At 39.8% G+C, this 19,853-nt stretch overlaps 1 protein-coding gene across 1 annotated transcript in view; it reads left to right on the top strand.

Annotated features, from left to right (window-relative positions):
* The window catches only part of cog6 (component of oligomeric golgi complex 6), a 34,070-nt gene extending 14,481 nt beyond the window's left edge, over positions 1–19,589 (top strand). The window contains exons 6-19 of the mRNA XM_058633469.1: positions 297–379; positions 539–609; positions 3,336–3,429; positions 4,993–5,121; positions 6,704–6,795; positions 8,408–8,472; positions 8,606–8,697; positions 10,755–10,872; positions 11,784–11,915; positions 12,786–12,953; positions 13,545–13,652; positions 16,320–16,373; positions 16,468–16,547; positions 18,530–19,589. Of these exons, the coding sequence (XP_058489452.1) occupies positions 297–379; positions 539–609; positions 3,336–3,429; positions 4,993–5,121; positions 6,704–6,795; positions 8,408–8,472; positions 8,606–8,697; positions 10,755–10,872; positions 11,784–11,915; positions 12,786–12,953; positions 13,545–13,652; positions 16,320–16,373; positions 16,468–16,547; positions 18,530–18,677 (1,434 nt within the window). The 3' untranslated portion in view covers positions 18,678–19,589. The remainder of the gene's footprint in view (positions 1–296; positions 380–538; positions 610–3,335; positions 3,430–4,992; positions 5,122–6,703; positions 6,796–8,407; positions 8,473–8,605; positions 8,698–10,754; positions 10,873–11,783; positions 11,916–12,785; positions 12,954–13,544; positions 13,653–16,319; positions 16,374–16,467; positions 16,548–18,529) is intronic.
* The last annotated feature ends 264 nt before the right edge of the window (positions 19,590–19,853 follow it).

The raw sequence follows: 19,853 nt of genomic DNA, 5'->3' as shown, positions 1-19,853 counted from the left end.
ATCTCAGAATTCTGACTTTAATCTCAGTATTCATGCTATTTTAATTTTTACATGTGGCCTTCGTAGTATAACGATAAACATATGCATTTTTTTTTTTACTTTTGAACACAAAAACAGAGCCCCCCCCACACACACAGTGACAGCCACAGCAAATAAGGCTGATCATTTGTCTTATATAAAATTACACAGGACAAACAGGGGGATACAAATCTATATGTACATACACACACACATATATATCTTTATATACACGTACGTTAACCTGTGTGTACTTGTGCTGTCCTGCTTTTTTTCAGGAGTTCTTCAAAGCTCTGAACCGAGTGAAACACATCCACGAAGATGTGAAAATCCTGCTGCGAACCAATCAGCAAACTGCAGGGTAAGATTCACAGTCTGTCTGCACTCCACCTGCACTGATGATTTGTGAAATTCATCGCATTTATTAAGAAGCAGAAAAGTGTTAATAGTTTATTCGAGCAGGTCTTTCAGAGTCTTTAATGTGAGGTCTTGGTCTTGGTTTGTTGTGTTCTGGCTCCAGGTTAGAGATCATGGAGCAGATGGCGGTGTTACAGGAGACATCGTATGAGCAGCTCTACCGCTGGGCCCAGAGTGAGTACAATACACAGAGTTAATGCCACATGTACACTGAGGGATAAAGCTGACTTACTGTGACCCTCTTTGAACAAGGTCTCCATGCTCAGCCTCGGTGTTGTGTTTTCAAACACGATAAATCCAGTCTTTCTGGTTTAGTTTACTTACATTTGTCTCTCAAAAGGTTTTTTTTGTGGGTGATTTGTTGGATTCTGGTTTTATTTTTTAATTGGCTATGGCAAATAACAAGTGCAGTCACCCTTTCAAGTGACCGTAAATATCCAATAATAGCGTGTATACGGGTCGTTTGAGAATACATGTGACTCATAACGTCTGACTGAGGTTTTTTCAAAGGACCGTAAGAAACCCAACAGTGTTTTTTTGTCATTGAAAATTAAAAATGGAAATATACGATTTATAACCTCATTTGTGTAATTAGAGAATAACTTAACACATCGAATCAACTAAATTATAAGTCGCTCCACATAAATTATAACTTACTTGTTGTGGTGTGAATTCACCAAACGAATAAAGGTCACAATTTTGGTAAATTCAAACGGTTGATAGAATGAAGTCTGTGTGTTATAAAAGTCTATTTTTGTCAGGAATAAGTAGATTTAAAATACGATATTACTTTACTGCACATTGTTTGAGGAGGACCGGCTCCTGTCCAGCAAGGCTGGAGTGCGTTGACCCATTTTTTCCACAGCCTGGAAGATTTGCCCCTGTCAGTCTGTTGATTGTTTCTTTTGTATATGAATCACACGCAAACTAAGTGACTTCTTTGTTGCAGCGCATTGGAAACTATGATTGGGAAATGTTCTTGGTTCTTGTGATTTATGTCTTGTCAACACAGTTGCCATAGTTAGCGACATTTGGCAACAACACACCATGTGGCTTCAAAGTCACCAGATATGTCACTTTAGATGGATGAGACTCCTGTAGACATTTAAAGTCCCGCTAAAGCTGTAGGGATTCCCCTCTTTACACATGAGGGCCACATGAAAACAAAAATGTAAACAAAATAAATATATAAAAAAATATAAAACAGCCTGAATTCTGAGATTAGTCAGAATTCTGAGTCACTTTTTTCCCCTCAGAATTCTGTTTTTGTTTTTGGTTTTTAAATTTTGTTTCGAAATCTCAATGACACATCTGAGCCGTAGTTAGAACAGAACCCTTCCTCAAACACAGTACTGATATATAAACCACGCAGCAACCCTTACCTGTTCACTCTGAACCTGCTCCTTCACTACTGCCTTTGGTTTGCTTGAAAGCTTAGATGTTTTTTGTCCCTGAAAGTGTTTGATTTTGATGCAAAAACACAGTAAAAAGCTCCGCCGCTTTATTTTAAAATTCCCCAAAGATGAGGAAATGAAGAAGAAGAGAAGAAATGGAGACAAAAAAAGAGCAGACTCCTGCTGTGAGGCTGCAGTACCACTGATGGAGAAAGAGGGAGACAGAGAGCTTAACCATCTGTGTTTGTGAACAAGTCCAATCTAAAGCGTGTATGTGTTTCCATGTCTGCTGGAGGAGCTGAACCACAGACACACACACACTGACCTACATGTTTTAGTGGGGACCAAATTCAACGATTGTTGCTGTTTTCATAATCCACTTGTTTTCACAACCGTGTACAGTATAGAAGCAACATTTTCACCATTTTGGGCACAGTTTAGATAGATAGATTGATAGAAAACAAACAAACATGTTCAACATTTACAATGACAACACAATTACATTTACATCTCGTCACATGTTTGAAAAGGAGTGGGAAGAAGTATAAACGTGTATGTAATTACCTCATTCCTATTACACAGAACTCAATTTATAGACTGCTTTATCCCATCACCAAATATTTATACATTTACAGTATTTTTATACAATGTTCTTAATGTTCTCAGTACAACACCGCCCTGGATTAAACTCCTGTTCTTCATTCTTCAAAATAAATATAGAAGCAACATAAAAATATGTTGCTTCTATACTAGAGCTGCAACTAACGATTATTTTCATACTCGATTAATCGAGTAATTGTTTGGTCGAGAAATGTTAGAAAACGTTAAATGTTCATCGGTGTTTGTCAAACATGACGATAATGAAGTTCTCAAATGTCTTGTTTTGTCCGTAAACCAAAATGATTCACTTTTAATGGTTTGTTTGTTATATGTAGCAAAGAAATTAAGAACATATTCACATTTGAGAAGCTGAAACCATCAGAAATCTTGTTTTAATCATGAAAAAAGCTTCAAACCGATTAACCGATGTAATTGGAGCGTTTATGAAACAGCAACACTAGTTGAATTTGGTCCCCACTAAAGCATGTAGGTCAGTGTCTGTGTGTGTGTGAGTGTGTATTCAGCTTCTCCAGCAGACATGGAAACACATACACGCTTTAGTCTGGACCAAAGCAGGTGACTGTTGCTTCATGTTTGTTTAACAGGAAGTTATATGCTCGTGTGTTTACATTTATATTCTATAAAAACACTGTCGGACAACAATGCTAGCAGACTTTGGTCCCCACTAAAGCATGTAGGTCAGTATGTGTGTGATCACGTCCCCCATTGTCTCAGAGCAGAGAATGTTGCTGAATTCTAAATGATTTAAAACGAAATGTTTTGTTTAATCATTCAAATTTTAAAAAAAGACAATTTTTTTCTGGAGTGTAAATAAGTCAAAAAAGATACTTTACAGGGATTTAAAACTAACTGTATGTCCACCTTGTTGTCTTTCTCTCCACATAGATGAATGCAGGGGACTCACCCAGGAGACGTGTGATATCAGCCCTGTGCTGAGTCAAGCCATGGGCGCCTTACAGGACCGGCCTGTCCTTTACAAGTAACTTATAAACACACTCATGCAAACAGATCTGTGCCTTTATTTAGCTTTATTTCCATGGCTGAAATAATATATTCTGTAGGAGGATTAAGAGGAAGAAATTAAGTTCAGCGCTTCTGGACCTTTTCCACATCTGATTTAAAATCAACAGATCAGTTGCATTCAGGATTTTTGTTTTTTATCCTGTCTTCACTGCCTCTAGAAAGTGAGACTGTAAAAATAAATCACTACAGGTGCTACACTTCACCATGAAGTGGCCGTTTTTTAAGCTGTGGGTTTCAGTGGCCACTCACAGCTGTTCTTCTCAAACAAAGAGAAACAAAGAGGTTCTTGATTGAGGGAAAAAAAACAAAAAACACAACAGAACAAAAAGCCTAAAGCAACAGGAGACACGTCACCGCTGCCATGCGAGCGACAGAAATTACAGATTCCCAAAAAAAAATCTTTGTCAAAATCTGACATGAACAAACTTCCACTGCTGGTTTCTGCAAATACCGTCTAATGACTACAACTTTGAAGTGGTGTATTTTGCATTAATTAATGCAGATATATTCAGAGTTTTGTGTTTTGTATAACACCCAACAATAGAAATGAAATCAACCATGACTTTGTTTTATTAGATATACTATACTGCAAAGACAGTCAAGTGTTTTTATAATGCGTTACTTTAGCTCACGGATGTTTTTCGCCTCCTCTTTCATTGGTTTATTTTGATTATTGCAGAAACATGTGTCACACCTGCTTTGTTTACACAACATGCTGATAAAAAAGCAAGCTAATAACAATAAAAATAGTAATTTAGGTAGATGTCAAGGATATGACAAGCTGCTTACATTATTTAAATTCACATTTAACATTTAATTCAATGTGCTTTTTTTGGTAATGGACCGTCTTTCTGAGAACATGACGTATTCACCGTTATGGACCACTTTGACTTTAAAATCTTTAAGTGTTTTTCTGTATGAAAAAGCACTACTAATACTCACTCACAGCACTGCCAGCAAACAGAAAATCAGTATTCAGAGACAGGATAAAATGCTTTTAAAAGCATTCAACGGCCGTATCTTTGCAGCTAATCTTATTTTGTAGTGCAGGAACAGAGACGCCGCGATTTCCTGTAACTTTCAAAAAAAATAAAATAATAAAGAGTCCCAATTTTCTCCTTAAAGCGAAACAATCCAATGGGGAATTTTCACACGTTACACCGATATGTGTTTTCTGTTAAAGAAAACCTCCTCCCCCGTGTGCCTGAATTCTCGGAAATGCACCTGTCTCGGTGCCCAGAAAGTGTCCAAGGTCGTTCATTGGCTGGGGATGTTTAGGCTGAGAGAGTGGAGACCAGCAGAATCTTAATTCGTCACTATCTTCGTGTTTAGTCTGTCACAGAGTTTGCCACTGCCGTGTAATCAAAACAACCTCAAACTCTTTCCTTTTTGGTTAAAAAAACAGTCTGCATTGTTGATGCACAGATTGTCAGTGACTGACCTCACCTCTAACTGCCGTCTTTTCACTTGAGGGTTGGATGTTGAATGTTTTTTGTTTTTTCTCTCTTGGTTTCTTCAGGTACACGCTGGACGAGTTTGGGACTGCGCGCAGGTGTGCGGTGGTTCGGGGCTTCATCGACGCCCTCACCCGGGGCGGGCCTGGAGGAACTCCCCGCCCCATAGAGATGCATTCTCACGATCCACTGAGGTAAACAATCCCACTGCCATGTGACACTTTTATCCCTCAAATCCTATTTAGAGATCAAACAAATCTTAGAAAGCATCAATGTAAATATGCCAGAATTAGTACAATTGCTAAGTTACATCTATAGTTCTAAAGTAGCTACAGAGGACATCTCATTAAACAGTATTCAACAAATGGAAACATGGTAATAAATTTTGCAGAGCTATCTCTAAATTCACAGTTATATAATAGATCTTTGTAAAAGAAGACTTAAAACTTATCTTTTTACTCTAGCCTTCAACTTCCTATTCCTTTTTATTCTACCCTGTGTTGTGTTTTATTTGCATTTTTAGTTTATCTTAAAGTTAAAACTGGGTTTTAACCTCTTCCCTCTATACTTGTCCTATTTTATTCCACCCTGTGTTGTGTTTTGTTGTTGTATTTGCTTTTAAAATTGTATTTTCCTTTTATTATGAAGCACTGAGCTGTAATCCTATGAATTCTTATTATTATCATGGCCGTGGAGAGCGTGGTTGGTTTGTTTTTGAAGGTTAAATAGTTGTCACAGTCCCTGATATGAGCTGATGACCACGTATATAAACTTTTGGCCATTTATCGTTACTGCACAAACAAAGAAGAGTGACGTCCTTTCTGGTTTGCCAAGGCCATTGATTTTCCTAAAATACAAGGAGGGAGGCAGTCTCACCAGTAAATGTCACTAATACTCTCACACCAGACCTTTAATACTGACATTTCCTAATTTACCTTTTTTTTCGCTGGAGTTGGAGTTCAGTGTGTTTGATCTGATTTGATTGATTCCTGTATCTGTGTAACAACTATGCATATATCGAAAGATTAATACCATGTTAAACACAACAGCAAGATGCAATTTTCACAATTAACAAATAAATTAATTTCTGTCTCTACTTCTGTTCATCCACTGTAAACTCAGGTTTTATTTCTAAACACTGAGGTTCTGTATAAGGTCACAAAACCATTTATTGGGGTCACAAAATAGTAAATAGTCAGTATTTTTAAGCCTGGACCTGAGCAGAACCTCAAATTGCACAAATCCAATTGAAGTCCTTGGCTTTGTCTAATACTAGATGCTACAGGAAATGCAATGTTTGACTCTCAAACAATAAATGAACTTAATGTAATTCCTAACCGTTTCCTACCCTTTTAAGTCCTGGTTCAAGATTGTGTTAAATGTCTATTTTGTTGTGATGTGTCCGAGTGTGTCTGTGTTTCCTCCTGTGCCCGGGAGCCAAATGAGTGATTTTTCTCAGAATGCCAGCCATGAGCGGAACACAACATCACCTCCACTTTATAGGAGGCATCAGCAGTTCTGAGAACATCGAGTTCTTTCTCTCTCACACCTCCCTGCGCCCTCACACCCTCGCAAACATACATGTATACACACACAAAGGCTTACACATGATAATTGAAGTTTAATCTCGCCTTTCTCCGCCGTTACATAACACCCAAGAGCTGTTTTGTGTGTGAGGTGAGTGAAATACAATGACTCGATACAGCTGTGGTCAACGTGTGGGCTCACAGTCGTGTGTTTTCTTTTAAATGTAGCCTGTTTTTGCACTCTGATCAGGTATGCTGGAGATATGGTGGCCTGGCTGCACCAAGCCACTGCTTCAGAGAAAGAACATCTAGAAGCTCTCCTCAAACAGGTCACTGTGCAAGGTAACGGTCCTTCGTTCCAAGTTACAAATGATGTGAACACACCTACAGTTTTTAAAGCCGCTGCGCTGATGACAGCTGTAGCTGCAGGCAGTTTAGTTTTGGATGTAGTGGCAGTAATTCCTTTATTGTCCAGTCTTGCTTTTTACAGTCACAGGACAATCTCCAAAATAAAACCACTGCTTCACTACACAGATTTTGAAGAAGTTATTCATGCATTCATATTCTCCAGACTAGACTACTGTAACTCACTTATTTTTGGTATCAAACAAAAGTCACTATCATGGTCTAGTACACAACAGCAAGGCCTCTTACAGGCGTTAAAGGACATTTAAAAGTCACATCATCCAAGTCATGGATTCTTAGACACAGGCTGTTCCAAAGTCGAGGCTCAAATCCAAAGGAGCCTTTGTCATCAGACCCTTTGACTTTGGAAGGACCTGCGTGAGGAGATGAGGCTCGAATGATCAGCTCTTAAAACTCAATTTTAGATCCTTTATTACCATTAAAGGATTTTTTGTGTTGTCTTGGATGGTTCGCATTAACCTGGTCTGTGAAAGCACTTTGTAAAACTCTATTTTTAAAAGGTCCTACATAAAGTTCTACAACACAAAAATTCAAAGATGAATTGATTTGGTGATCGTAGGTTAAAGCTGCTGTGCTCAACTGTTAATTCTTAGTAATTACCAAAACACTGCAGTGGTCTCAACATGAGGGTGATTAACAGAATAAACACAATTTATTCCACTAAACAAAGGACAGAGGTTAAAAATATACATATATAGATCCAAGCCTTCCAAACCTTTCAACCAGCATTATCCACTTCCTTTTGAGATATGATTTCTTGTGCTGGACCCCCAGTGAGTTTTTAGCAGTAGAATCCACTTCTGAAATGTATCATGGGAATTTTCAGCTCTATTCCCACCTTTTGCACGTGTCTTGCTTCGCTCTCACAATGCCGCTCTTCCTCTTTGGCTCCTTCAGTCTTGACGTAAAAAACAAATAACTTGATTTGTGCAACACTGCTATACTGAGAATTGTAGAGAGAGAGAGAGTCATGTGGAGCTGATGAGCTTAAATCAGTTGTGTTGGACACATTGGGCAACAGACATTCATTTATTTATATTAAAAAGTTACACACTACAGCTTTAAGGTCACTCTGATCTCACGAAACACACAGTTTTGGCCATAAATGAAATGCACAAATAACGACAGATTTTCATGCAGTCTACAGCCTATAGATAAAGCGCACCAGTGATTATCTTCCCTACATATTAGAATTACAGGCTGTTTCTAGTTTCCTCTTTCTTTTATCTTTTAAATCTGGTGCATTTTAATACACCAGATCTAAACAAATGTCACATGGACTCACAGGTCTTTGATTATCGGGAATAAACTTTGATGATTCAGTCATCCAGTGAGGTCAGAGATGTTGGGAACAGTCAGACGATGTAAATACCTCTAATTCTAGTACATTTAGTTCTTATGGGCTAATTGGTGTATTTTTAATACTGTACTGTGCTGTGTTTTCTTTTCTTTTTTACCCCTCAAAACAGCTCATGAAATCCCAAGCAGCCTTTGACTCTTGTATTTGTATGTACTCGTCTTACATTAGGAGTGGAGGAGGATATGCAGGAGGTGGTTGGACACATCACTGAGGGAGTCTGCAGGCCGCTGAAAGTGAGCAACCAAATGAGTTGAAGAATTTTTAAGCTACTTAAGTTACAAATATAAGCTCTGTTTGATGTGTTGTGTGGTCGGTCGGGTTGTTGTTGTCGTTGTTGTGCTCATGTGCTGTGTATCTGTCCTCCAGGTTCGGATAGAACAGGTCATTGTTGCTGAACCAGGGGCTGTCCTCCTTTATAAACTGTCCAACCTACTTAAGTTTTACCACCACACCATCAGGTAATTCATCACACACACACACACACACACACACACACACACATGCACAAGTCAGCTCTCAGTGATCCGATCACAGCCAGGTTTTCACTGAGTCTGACTCTACAGATGTGTCCACTGTCTGTGTGCTGTGATCTTTTTTGGCATAAACACAGACCATGTCAGGACCAGTAGTCCTCATGGGGACCAAAACCTGGTCCTAATAAGGCAGAGCCTCTCTACTGAGGCACTGGTTAAGTTCAGGGTTAAGATTTGAACTGTGGTTAGGTTAAGTTTGGGGTTAGGCATTAAGTGGTTATGGTCAAAGTTAGAGGCAATGCTTTGTTTAGGCTGTTTAAATAAATGAAAGTCAATTAGAAATCAGTGTTAATATGTGTTAAGAGTTGGTCTCTAATACTTATAATACAGATTGCATTTGTGCAGCTCAGTAATGTGGACAGTGTCCTCAGACCACCTCCCTATGTGGTTTTTAAGACCGGACCTGGGGATACATTCAGGTCGCATTGGGACTATTCAGAACGTACTGATCTGGCTTTGAGGACTGATGTTAAAGCACAACCATGCAGGATTTTTGTACCCTAATTTAACAGCTTCAGAGTCATATAATGGTTAACTGTCTTGTTGTGGAAAACCAACCTTGCAAGATCGAGGTCGCAGAGTCCTCAGAATCAGGAGTTTTTAATATAGCGAGGATAAAGCAGTAGACGATGGATGGGTGTTTTACGATGGTGATGTACCTGTAGGGGAGCATTGTAGAGAAAAGGTCGACCAGACTTTAAAACCAGGTCTGATCAGGGTCTTTAAGTTTACAGCAGGCGTAATAATCATTGAACAGTCATTTGTCAAGCAAAACTGTAGCTCTATTAATGCTATTGGTTTTTTGTTTTTCTCTGTTTATAAGCGTTGACATCAACAGAAACTGGGATGTGTTTTTCCATTGTGGAGTGCCAGCTGAAACAGCTTTTGCTTTTTCTTATATTTGACACTTTTCTAGTGTTTTGATAGCCGTGAAAAATAAATATTTACTGAGTGATTCAGAGCCAGGCCAAACACAGGTAAGAGATTGTAGGCGGCTACAGTAATTTGGTAAAACTCACCATTTGCTCTGGTAAATTGTCAGTCAGGGCTGAAATAAAGCGGAACACACAAGTCAAATTTGGGGAAAACTACTTTAGCAGGATTTAGTCTTGAAGCTTTAAACCAGAGCCTTGGTTCTGGTCCAATTATAAATTAGATTGCTGTGGCACCAAGAGTGGATTATGGCAAGTGGATTACCAGGGTAAAAAAAGAGCAGTCTACGTTTTGAGGTAGCTCATCTGTTTTCTGACAGTTTCCACTCTGGGCTGTAGATCTACTTAACTGTGTGTGTGAGCAAGTTTGCCGTCCACACACAGAGCAGTAATTCATGAACTGACAGGGGAAACAGGATAGAACAGAAAACTAAAAGTGGCAGCATAAAAGTAATTCAATACCAGTAGAGGAATAGCCTCAGGGCATTTTCACACCTCAAAAACTGAACCGTGGTCTTTGTTTCATATTGCAATTTGGGGAGGGAGCCTGACATACGCGTATTCTGTTGTCATAACTTATTTTTGCTTGGATTGAAGACAGTATCTGATTTCATAGGGTAAAAATCCTTGGACCTCTGGGCCTTGGTGTCGGGCACATTTCATATTTCACATGTTCTGGTCGTGAACTGAAAAGATAGAGGGGTCTGGACCAAACAAGGAAGCAAACAAGAGACCTTTATAGAGACAGAATAAACATATAGCAGGTTTGTGTAAAGAAGCTAAATCCTGCAGTGTTTGATGATGGGATGTACAGGGCTTATTGAGTTCTTTTACACAGATTGGATTGAGCAATTCAACACTTTCATGGTATTTTAATGATGCATAGATGTCTTTTACAGTAAAAAAAATAAATATATATATATATATACATAGAAATGTGACTTTTTGCACAACAGGACCTTTAATTAATGAGTTGATGAATCTAAAATAAGATAATTGGCTAAATAATTGCCATATGCAGCCTTGTTGACTTGTTTGATCTTTGTCCAGCTCTATAATTGGGACCAGTGTGGCTTCTTTGCTCATCACTATTGAGGAAATGCACGTCCTCAGCAAAAAGATGTTTTTCAACAGCCTGAGCCTTCATGCGAGCAGACTCATGGACAAGGTATAGTATGAAGTTTCTCTTATTTAAACCGTTATTATTCCGTTAATTTCCGTCCCTCTTCTCCCCACCCGATGTCGTTTGTCTATGCAGTTTTGATTTTATTTTTAAAAAAAGTGAATCAGTCAGTCAAAATGATGAAAAAAAATCTACATAAACAAAGTGACTGAAAGTAATATCATAACGTAAGGAAGGAAGTGGACCTGCCCTGTTGACATGAAGACCGTTTCTTTTATGAAAATGCTGAAAAAAGAGCAGTTATTTTGAAATGCACCTTGAGGACACACCCACTGTGTGTATGTGCGTGTGTGCGTGTGTGTGTCTCAGCTCTGCGTCAAACACAACAAGACTATTTCTGAGGCAGTTTTGCTTGTAAACAGTTCTGGCCCTGCTGGCCACAGCATCAAAATGGTGCTCGTTGACAAAAAAACCCAGAAAAAAACACCAAAGTTGTTACCACTTAGTTAAATTGGCGTCCAAATATACCTCAGCACGAGCAGGAGCTCTTCCACGTTACATGCTCACTGTTTGCCGATCAATAGCATTTACAAGAATTATCCCCGTTGCTTGGTGTTAATCAAATTGAAGGCCCTCAGGGTTTGTTGTCAATTCCAGCTAATGCCAGGAACACAGCCTTCTCATAATTTCTTTTATTAGGTTGACAGAGGTGGCTGGGCTCAGATCTGTGAAGGCCAATGAAATCAAAACCCTCTTCATTAAAAAAAAAAAAAGCTCTACTGACTCTGAACAAGCAGGGGCTCAGAGTAGCAGCGGGGAGCAGTTGTATGTCTGTCATGCTGCTTGTTCGAGAGGTCTAATGTTGTGAGGACCACTTGTCTTTCTGAGTACTAGAACCCATACGTCTAATATTTGCAAAAAAGAAAATGATGTATTATGCTTGGTTCTTTGGGCAGGTGGAGCTTCCACCTGCAGACCTGGGACCCACAGCCTCCCTCACTCAGACACTGTCCCTCCTCAGGGAGGTGCTGGCCTCCCACGACTCGTCGGTGATGCCTCTGGACGCCCGTCAGGCTGATTTTGCTCAGGTAAGAAAACACAACAGGATGAGATTGAGAGATAAGGATAAACTGTGTTGAGATCACTCTCGTTTCTCCCCTTTCTACCACCATCACTCAGCCCAACCTGTCTAGAACAGTGTCATATAGGGGGCTATTTTACACAAGAGCGCTTCAGTTGTTGTTGAAGTGTGTGATCTTTAAGCTACAAATTCACAAGGCCTTATCCACATGGAAACAGAACTTTCCCGATACAAACTTTTTCTTTTTTGTTCCTAAAACGCTTCAAAAAATATCTTTATACAAACAAAACCCTCAAAACAACCCTAAGTGCTGGAGCACCATGGTTCTCAGTCTGTGGAGCTTCCAGTGGTGGTACTTGGAGGAAAATCAGAAATACTAGCTGAGGAGTTTTGACTGGAGTGCGTAGAAGTTTCAAGGCTCCCAAAACGCTGGTTCCGGATGCGATAAAAGCTTTTGCGGATTCTTCTAAATTCATACTTGTGTGGAAGGAGACTCTAACACTGTCTGAATTTGCAAAAATACATTTATTACTGCAAAGTATCTGAGACAAACCATCATTAGACTTCATTTATTGTATTTGTGTGTTGTTTTTATTGGCGTCTTGTGTAACAGTTACGGCAGATTATGTAAGATTAGTCATCTTTCTTCTCCTATTCCTTTTTTTAGACTTTTCTTTTATGTGTGTTTGTATTTTCTTTGTTTAAGGAATAAAATGAGAAAGAAAAAGAATAATGAATCAAGTTTTTGGATAACAAGGTTTTTGGCAACACAGCGTGTTTGTTTATCATTGATACAAATAATGAACGGTTTTCTTTTTTCTCTACCTTTTTGTTTTGTTTGCCTGCACTTGATCATTAACACTGCTGTTCTTCACAGGTGCTCTCCTGCATCCTGGATCCTCTGCTCCAGTTGTGCACCGTATCAGCCAGTAACCTGGGCACGGCCGACATGGCGACCTACATGGTCAACTCGCTGTACGTCATGAAGACATCGCTGGCTCTCTTTGAGTTCACTGACAAGAGACTTGAGATGCTCGAGTTCCAGGTTTGCCTTCACTTATTCCTCTAGATACGTAGAGCGCTCATTGACAAACATCAGCACACTAACGCGCTCATTAAAGGGGAATCTGACAAGCGTCAACATCGAGGTAATCACAAATGACAAAGCCACAAATTAAATCAGAACAAACCACACCTTAATTGCAGCAGCGCAAACTGGACCGTGACGTTAAGACGTTATTAATGCCGAGCTTACTGTCGCCATATTATCTGTGCACGGGGTGTTGTTCATTATATTTAATTACTTTTATCCCTTTTATCAAAACACCTACAGAGCCAAACTAGTTTATTTAAAAAAAAAAAAAAGAGAGAGAAGAAGATATGATTCTCTCTGTCATATAAAAGTGTGTGCGTCATATATTGTTGCTCATGCTCCAATGTGTCATCTATCTCTCTATTTTTAGCCCGTCGAGTACCACAAGAGCTCCTGTGGAAGTTTCATTATCAATAGTGCGCCGATTCTCCATTAAGCACGAGTACCTTTGGCTCACAATGGCAGGCTCAGACTGGATTTTAAGCCGCGCTCTCTCTCTCTCTCTCTTTGTTTCTCTCTGTCTCTCTCTCACTTGTTTTACAGATCGAGGCTCACCTTGACACACTGATCAATGAGCAGGCGTCCTACGTGCTGACCAGAGCCGGACTGAGCTACATCTACGGCTGCGTCCAACAGCACAGTGCCGAACAGGTCTCATGCTGACCCGCATCTTCACATACGCTGAAGCATAAGAACTGTGTTCGCCCTCACGTCTCCTTTCTTCTCTTTTAATTACACTTACATTGTTGTCTCCACTACTTATTCGTGGGTTTACAATGGTGCTCGCTGTGGTTACTGTGTGATCAATGCCCTTATTAGGGCATAATAGCATTTCTGTCAGATTTTCAGATGAGAAAAGGACAGAGGGAGGCAGATCATATTATCTCCTATTAGAATATATTAGCTTGTGCAGACGCGTCCTTTGCAGATGAGAGAGAGAGAGAGCTGCCTTCGTCCTTCTTTAAGACTCACTTTGCCACTGGGCTGACTGAGACCCATAGTTGTGGTTTAGCATGTGACTCTTTAAAAAAAAAAAAAAAAAACCCGGGTCACGTCAGGACAAACCACACCCAGCTGCTGCTGTTGCTGTAGTTAAATGTTTAGCTCAATCAGGAGCTGTCATTCTTCTGCAGACTGCTTCTCTACTCGGGTGGCCTCTCTTGGTTTTTTTCCTAAAATAGTCTCCTGTTTGAAATGATTAAGTCTGTCTCTGGATTCTCGGCGCAGCGTCCCAGATGTCAACGGTTTGACAAAAATCCCCGTTTTAAAACTCACTTCATGTCCACCGTTTCTATCCATTTTTAAAGTTGTCCCCTGCAAATTTCAGCGGTGGAATAAAGCAAAAACAAGAAAATTAGTGATTAGGAAGAAGCGTTTTACTGGCGAGCAGATGCGTTTCTCGGCTCTTAGTATGTTTGTAAATGTGCCCATGTCCCCATAAAGTCAGTCCAGGCACTGCAAAGTTGTATTGACCCTTGCACCGTCGTCTGTTTGCTGCTTTTAATGTTGGCAATTTCAGTGTTTAAGCTCGACTTAATGTTGTCACTCTGGATCGTCAGCGTCGGCTAATTGCCTTAAAGGTTCCCACTGTTGACAATACTGTATTTACTCTGTTGACTTAACATCAGGATTTAGGCAGAGGCTTTCTTTAATTCACAAATCAACTAGCTCACTTTACTAAAAAGACAAAAGAGTGTTTAGTCTTTTTAATACGTGTGTAAATGATTTAAGAATTACAACAGATACTTATCGTAATTTTGAATTCTAGAAAGTAGGTAACATTAAAACCAGGAAAAACACCTTTTAAAAGCAGGAGAATAAAAGTGGCTCATCTTAAAAGCATCAACAGATTCTGCCTGTCTAATGGCCTCGAACAGGCTACTCCACAGCTGAGCGTCTCCGACAGAAAAAGCCCCGCGTGTTTCACTTCTTTTGCACTCATAAAACATACTCGACGTGAGACCGTGGAGAGATTCGTACACTCTGGCCAATTTCAAAAGAGCCAGGGTAAAGATGCAAGACTGAGGACCTTATTGATAAACTGGCAACCATCGTGTTCTGAAGTAGTTTAAAAGCAGAGCCTGTTATTCCAGGTTAAAACTGCCTCAAGATGATGAAATTACAAACTTTAACATGTTAAATGAACTGTTTTTCTTTTTTTGAGGTTTAGAATATTAATAATTTCACCAAGGATAGAGATGTTGAACCATAAATAAGTCTGCCGTCATGAGAGAGGAAGTGTCGAGCAGTTATCAAGATAGATGTGATGTTTTGTCCTGATACAGATCTTGCCGCCCTGAGGTAGAAAGGACTAAACGTCAAATATATATATATATAACAAACTCTCTCCAAAACCAAAGAAAAAGAAATAATCGTTATTATTTATGAAAGTATCCAGAGGCTCCATCACACAGACATAATTATCTCTCTCTCTGCCTCCATCCTTTTTTAAACCATCTGCCGAGGACATGCATGGTATAAAAATACCACAGTACGAATCATTTTCAATGCTGCGTGCAGGTTTGAATTAAAGGATCACAGACGGCTCATCTGCAGGTTTTTTTTTGCCTTTAAAGGTCCGTGTGGACGAAGTGACGTCTTTGCATGCCCCACACTGTTTCGTTGTGTGCGTGAGATTTAGTGGCGTGTTTATAATATTATTTTGAAATACGCAGTGTGCATTTGTGACGATTGTAACCACGTGTTTAACTTTGATTTATTTACTGAAATGACTCATAGCTGATACTGCTCAATACTGACAATAAAGATGCAACCCAAGGTACTTTAAACAAAAACATATGAAATAAAATGAAATTTCATCACAATATAAAAAGTATTACTGACTGAATAGAGAGGATTTGCCTCTGAATTCTTCACAATTGTGACCGGCTAATTTACAAAGGTCTTAAGTTACATATGAGGGTGTTCGTTCTGCATAACTAGTCATAAAATCATCTGAATGTCCTTCTTGTTGCCGCTATTGTTTAACGACAGCTGCCGTTGCCACCGGCCATAAAACGAGAGAAAAAAAGACACTACCCCCGAATGTGCATTTTTTTTTAGATCAGCTAATAAATTTAATGAAATATTGATTTAAATTATTTTGAAAGGAAGTAGCCCAAGTAGTCCAATTCTGTTTCCGGTATGGATCAGGGAGCAACACCAGTTCTTTGCTTAAAGTACTTTAAAATAACAATGTAATAAACCGTTTTTTAAGTGATTATACTTCTGCTAATAAATCCTCTTAAATTACACACCGGACCTTTAATATCATCGCTGTTTGAACAATCTGAGCTGATGTTCACTCTCCTGTCTCAGGGTCCTCTGTCCCTCCTCCCCAGTATGGACAGCTCCTCTGTGAAAGCAGCGATGGTGAGTTGCAACTCTTTTTTTTTTCCCCTGTTCCAGAAGGGAATAATAAATAATAAATAACCTGTGAACCGACTATGATGCTTCTCTGAAACAGGTCCAGTTTGATCGGTACTTGTCGTCGCCCGACACGCTCGTGATGCCGCAGCTCAACTTCCTGCTCAGTGCGGCCATCAGGTGAGTTTAATTTCCCCCCCCCCCCCCCAGCTCTGTGTTCAGGGACAAAAAATAACTCGTATGCAATATTCAGGCTTGGAGGTAAATGTTTACCACGTTTCATGGTGTTTAAAAAGGGTGAAAGAGCGCGCGTTCAGAGTGATAAAAATAGAGCGGCAGCGTTGACCAAATAATGTTCAACATTCATTAGTTCCCCCAGATGTAATGCGATCATTACGGCATTCCAAACAAAGCACTCGACTAAATGCACAGCGAGTTCGGACGCTAAATTGCCGAGAGCCACCGACACACTGAGCGGGTGCTCGGGCCCCGTATTTGTCTCACTGATCAGAAAGTGCAGATGCTTTTAGCTCAATCTAGCTGCTACATCGAAGGGCTCTTTCTGTGAGTCACGTTTACTGGGAAGTACAGCCGGCTTGAGGAGCACTCTGTACCTCAGGTTAATGTTCCCTATTAATGGACACGGGAGCACTGATGGGCAGGACGCCATTAATTATCTTCTGGTCCATTTCTCACTCTCACTCATTCCCTGAAATTATTCCTCCTCTTTGTCTTTTCTCCCCCCCCCACTCTCTCTTGCACTCACTCTTTTCTCCCCGTGTTGCCTAAACACACAAAAACAGCGGCCCTGAGTGCTGAAGTAATGGGAATGTTCAGTAAGACCTCCCTTAGTTTTTCGAATTTTGTGTTAGTGCACTTGGATCGGAGTGAGGTTAGACACCGACTGCTCTGCGGTTCTTTTGTTCTCTGTGGGCCAATTAAAAGTATGGATCTCAGGAGTCTCCGAGTAAGACACAAGTGAGGCTCTCGTGCTGTTTCCTCAGGTCTTCTGCGGCTGTCTTGTCACATCATATCCTTTAATTAACTGTATATACGTTTTTTGAGTGGCGAAATAGGCTTTTAATGGATTGAATGATGAATGATGGAAATAGAGCTGCAACTAAAAAAAAAAACCCCACTCAATTTTCCAGGTTCTGGTCTCATCGGACATTTTGAAAGTGTTTTTCAAATGAGCCTGAGGCAGAAACATCTGGCTGCAGATGTTTCTGCCTGATTGCTGATTTTATATTATACTTATATTGTGGTGTGTGTTTGAATAGCTGTAATCTCGTCCCGTCTATAGTAGCCGGTCTTTTCCAGTCTCAATGAGCTTTATTCCTGCTTAAATAAAGGTTTATTTTATTTTCCTGATCAATCGACTAATCGTTTGGTTCATAAAATGTCAGAAAAACTTCAAAAAATGTTGATCAGTGTTTATCAATCCTGGAAATAATGATCTTGTTTTTGTCTGCAAACCAAAAGCATTCACTTTTTAATGATTTCTTTATTATATGCAGCAAAGAAACGATGAAAATATTCACATTTAAGAAGCTGAAACAACCAGAAATCTTGTATTAATAATAATAATAATAAAAAAAAGCTTCAAACCGATTAATAAACGATTAATCGAGTAATTGTTTCAGCTCTATAATCAACTTTATTTAACTACAACTAACTGCCATAGCTCAAAAAGGAGATAACAAAAAATGTATTAAATAATAAAAACAAGATTGACTCATACTGGTACACTTGACATTATTTGAAATCATTGTTAAAATGTTTGGTGGATTTGAGAGAAATCACTTAAGACTTCTGCTTAAATATAATCCAGCTCCTTATCTTCCTGTTAGTTGTTGCTAAGGAGAAACTTGGACTTTGTAAGGCTCATTTTCTTCGATAACACCTGATGCTTGTGCGTTAATGCCACACACACACACACACACACACGCACACTCCACCATGCCATGTTTCAGCCCGGCAGGAGCTCACATTGGCCACAGAACAAAACAGTAATTAGGACAAATTCTTACACATGACTGCTTTAATTACAGTACCGCTCTGCGTAGCTGTCATGAGGTCATGAGATGGTGGAATTTCGACAGGAACCCCCTTCACTGCTGCTGCGGCTGTTTTTGTGAATCTTTTTTTTTTGTTTTGTGCAGGGAGCAGATTTTCCGTCAGTCCACAGAGCTGGTGTGCAGAGCCTACGGAGAGGTTTACGCAGCGCTGACCAGTCCGGCGAACGCCTACAAAGACCCAGAGAACCTGGTGCCCAGATCCACTCAGCAGGTTCAGACTCTGCTTTCCTGAGAGACACCTGGTCCATGTGAGAAAGACGCGGGTGAGATCTGGCACTGGGCGTCCTGTAGGGTATTTGGTGGACTATATAGTAACACAAATGTATTTAAAGGTGTGGTGTCACTGATCTCACTGAGAGAGGCTGTCCTGTTTGCAATCAAAGAGAGAACTTTTTACTTTCTCTGCTGCAGGCAGTCGTCTTGTTTTTCTCCGTGTGAGGCACATGTGTCTCCCTGTCTCCTGTCTTCACGCCGCCGCTGGTGTCCACGGTTGTACAAAACAATGTCTTTTTATCGAAAATTACCGAAAAATGAATATAAAAACAAAAAGGGGAATCGAGGAGGCTCGTCTTGTTTTTTTCCATTCTCAAGTGGTCAGGGAAAAATTCACCCTCGGTGCCAAAAGGAACCTCAGAAGCTTCAGCACCGAAAGTCGTGTTTATTTTAATCTCATCTGCTCTGAGCTGCGTGGATAAAATGGAAAAATCTGTCTTACCGTCTTTGTTTGGCTTTTCAAACAATGTCTAACCCCGCTGACTAAGACTTGAAAACAAGACAGTAATGAGGCTGGATTTAGTCATTTACCATAAATTCTACCTTCAAATGAATATTTGGCCGGTTAAACATCAGGCCTGGTGTGTCAAGAGGGGGGAATGTTTTTTCTCACTCTGACCACAGCATTAAAAAGTCGTCATTTTTGAAAGCGTATCCACAAACACTGCCTTGTTTTATACCGTACACCTCATCGCCTGACGCTAAACTTCCTAATAGTCTAATTCAGATTTAATAGTGACGTTTGACGTCATTTCCATGTGTGCAAATTGCTTTACTTCATACGCAAAGATACATTTAAGGTGGTGAGCGGAGACGGTAAAAACAACACAGTACAATAAGTTTAAAACAGCATAAATTAAAAGATAAGGAAGGACAGAATAAAAAAAATGCTAAGACGATGGTATGACTTTAGATTTTGCCAAATAGTTTTTGTAAACACTTAAAGTTTTCAGGATAAATTAAAATACATATATAATGCGAGGCTAAGTGTGCGAGGAGAAAAAAAGTAATGGATGATTAAATTCCAAAGAAGGCAGTAATGCACTATTACGGAGGCCAACGGTCATAAAACACCGCCACCAGCCGACCGCTCGACCATAATTACACGGCGTTGATTTCAAAAAGATGATCCTCA

The sequence above is a fragment of the Solea solea genome, chromosome 7 (assembly GCF_958295425.1).
Source record: "Solea solea chromosome 7, fSolSol10.1, whole genome shotgun sequence".
Lineage (NCBI taxonomy): Eukaryota > Metazoa > Chordata > Actinopteri > Pleuronectiformes > Soleidae > Solea > Solea solea.
This window is presented reverse-complemented; position numbering and strand designations above follow the sequence as displayed.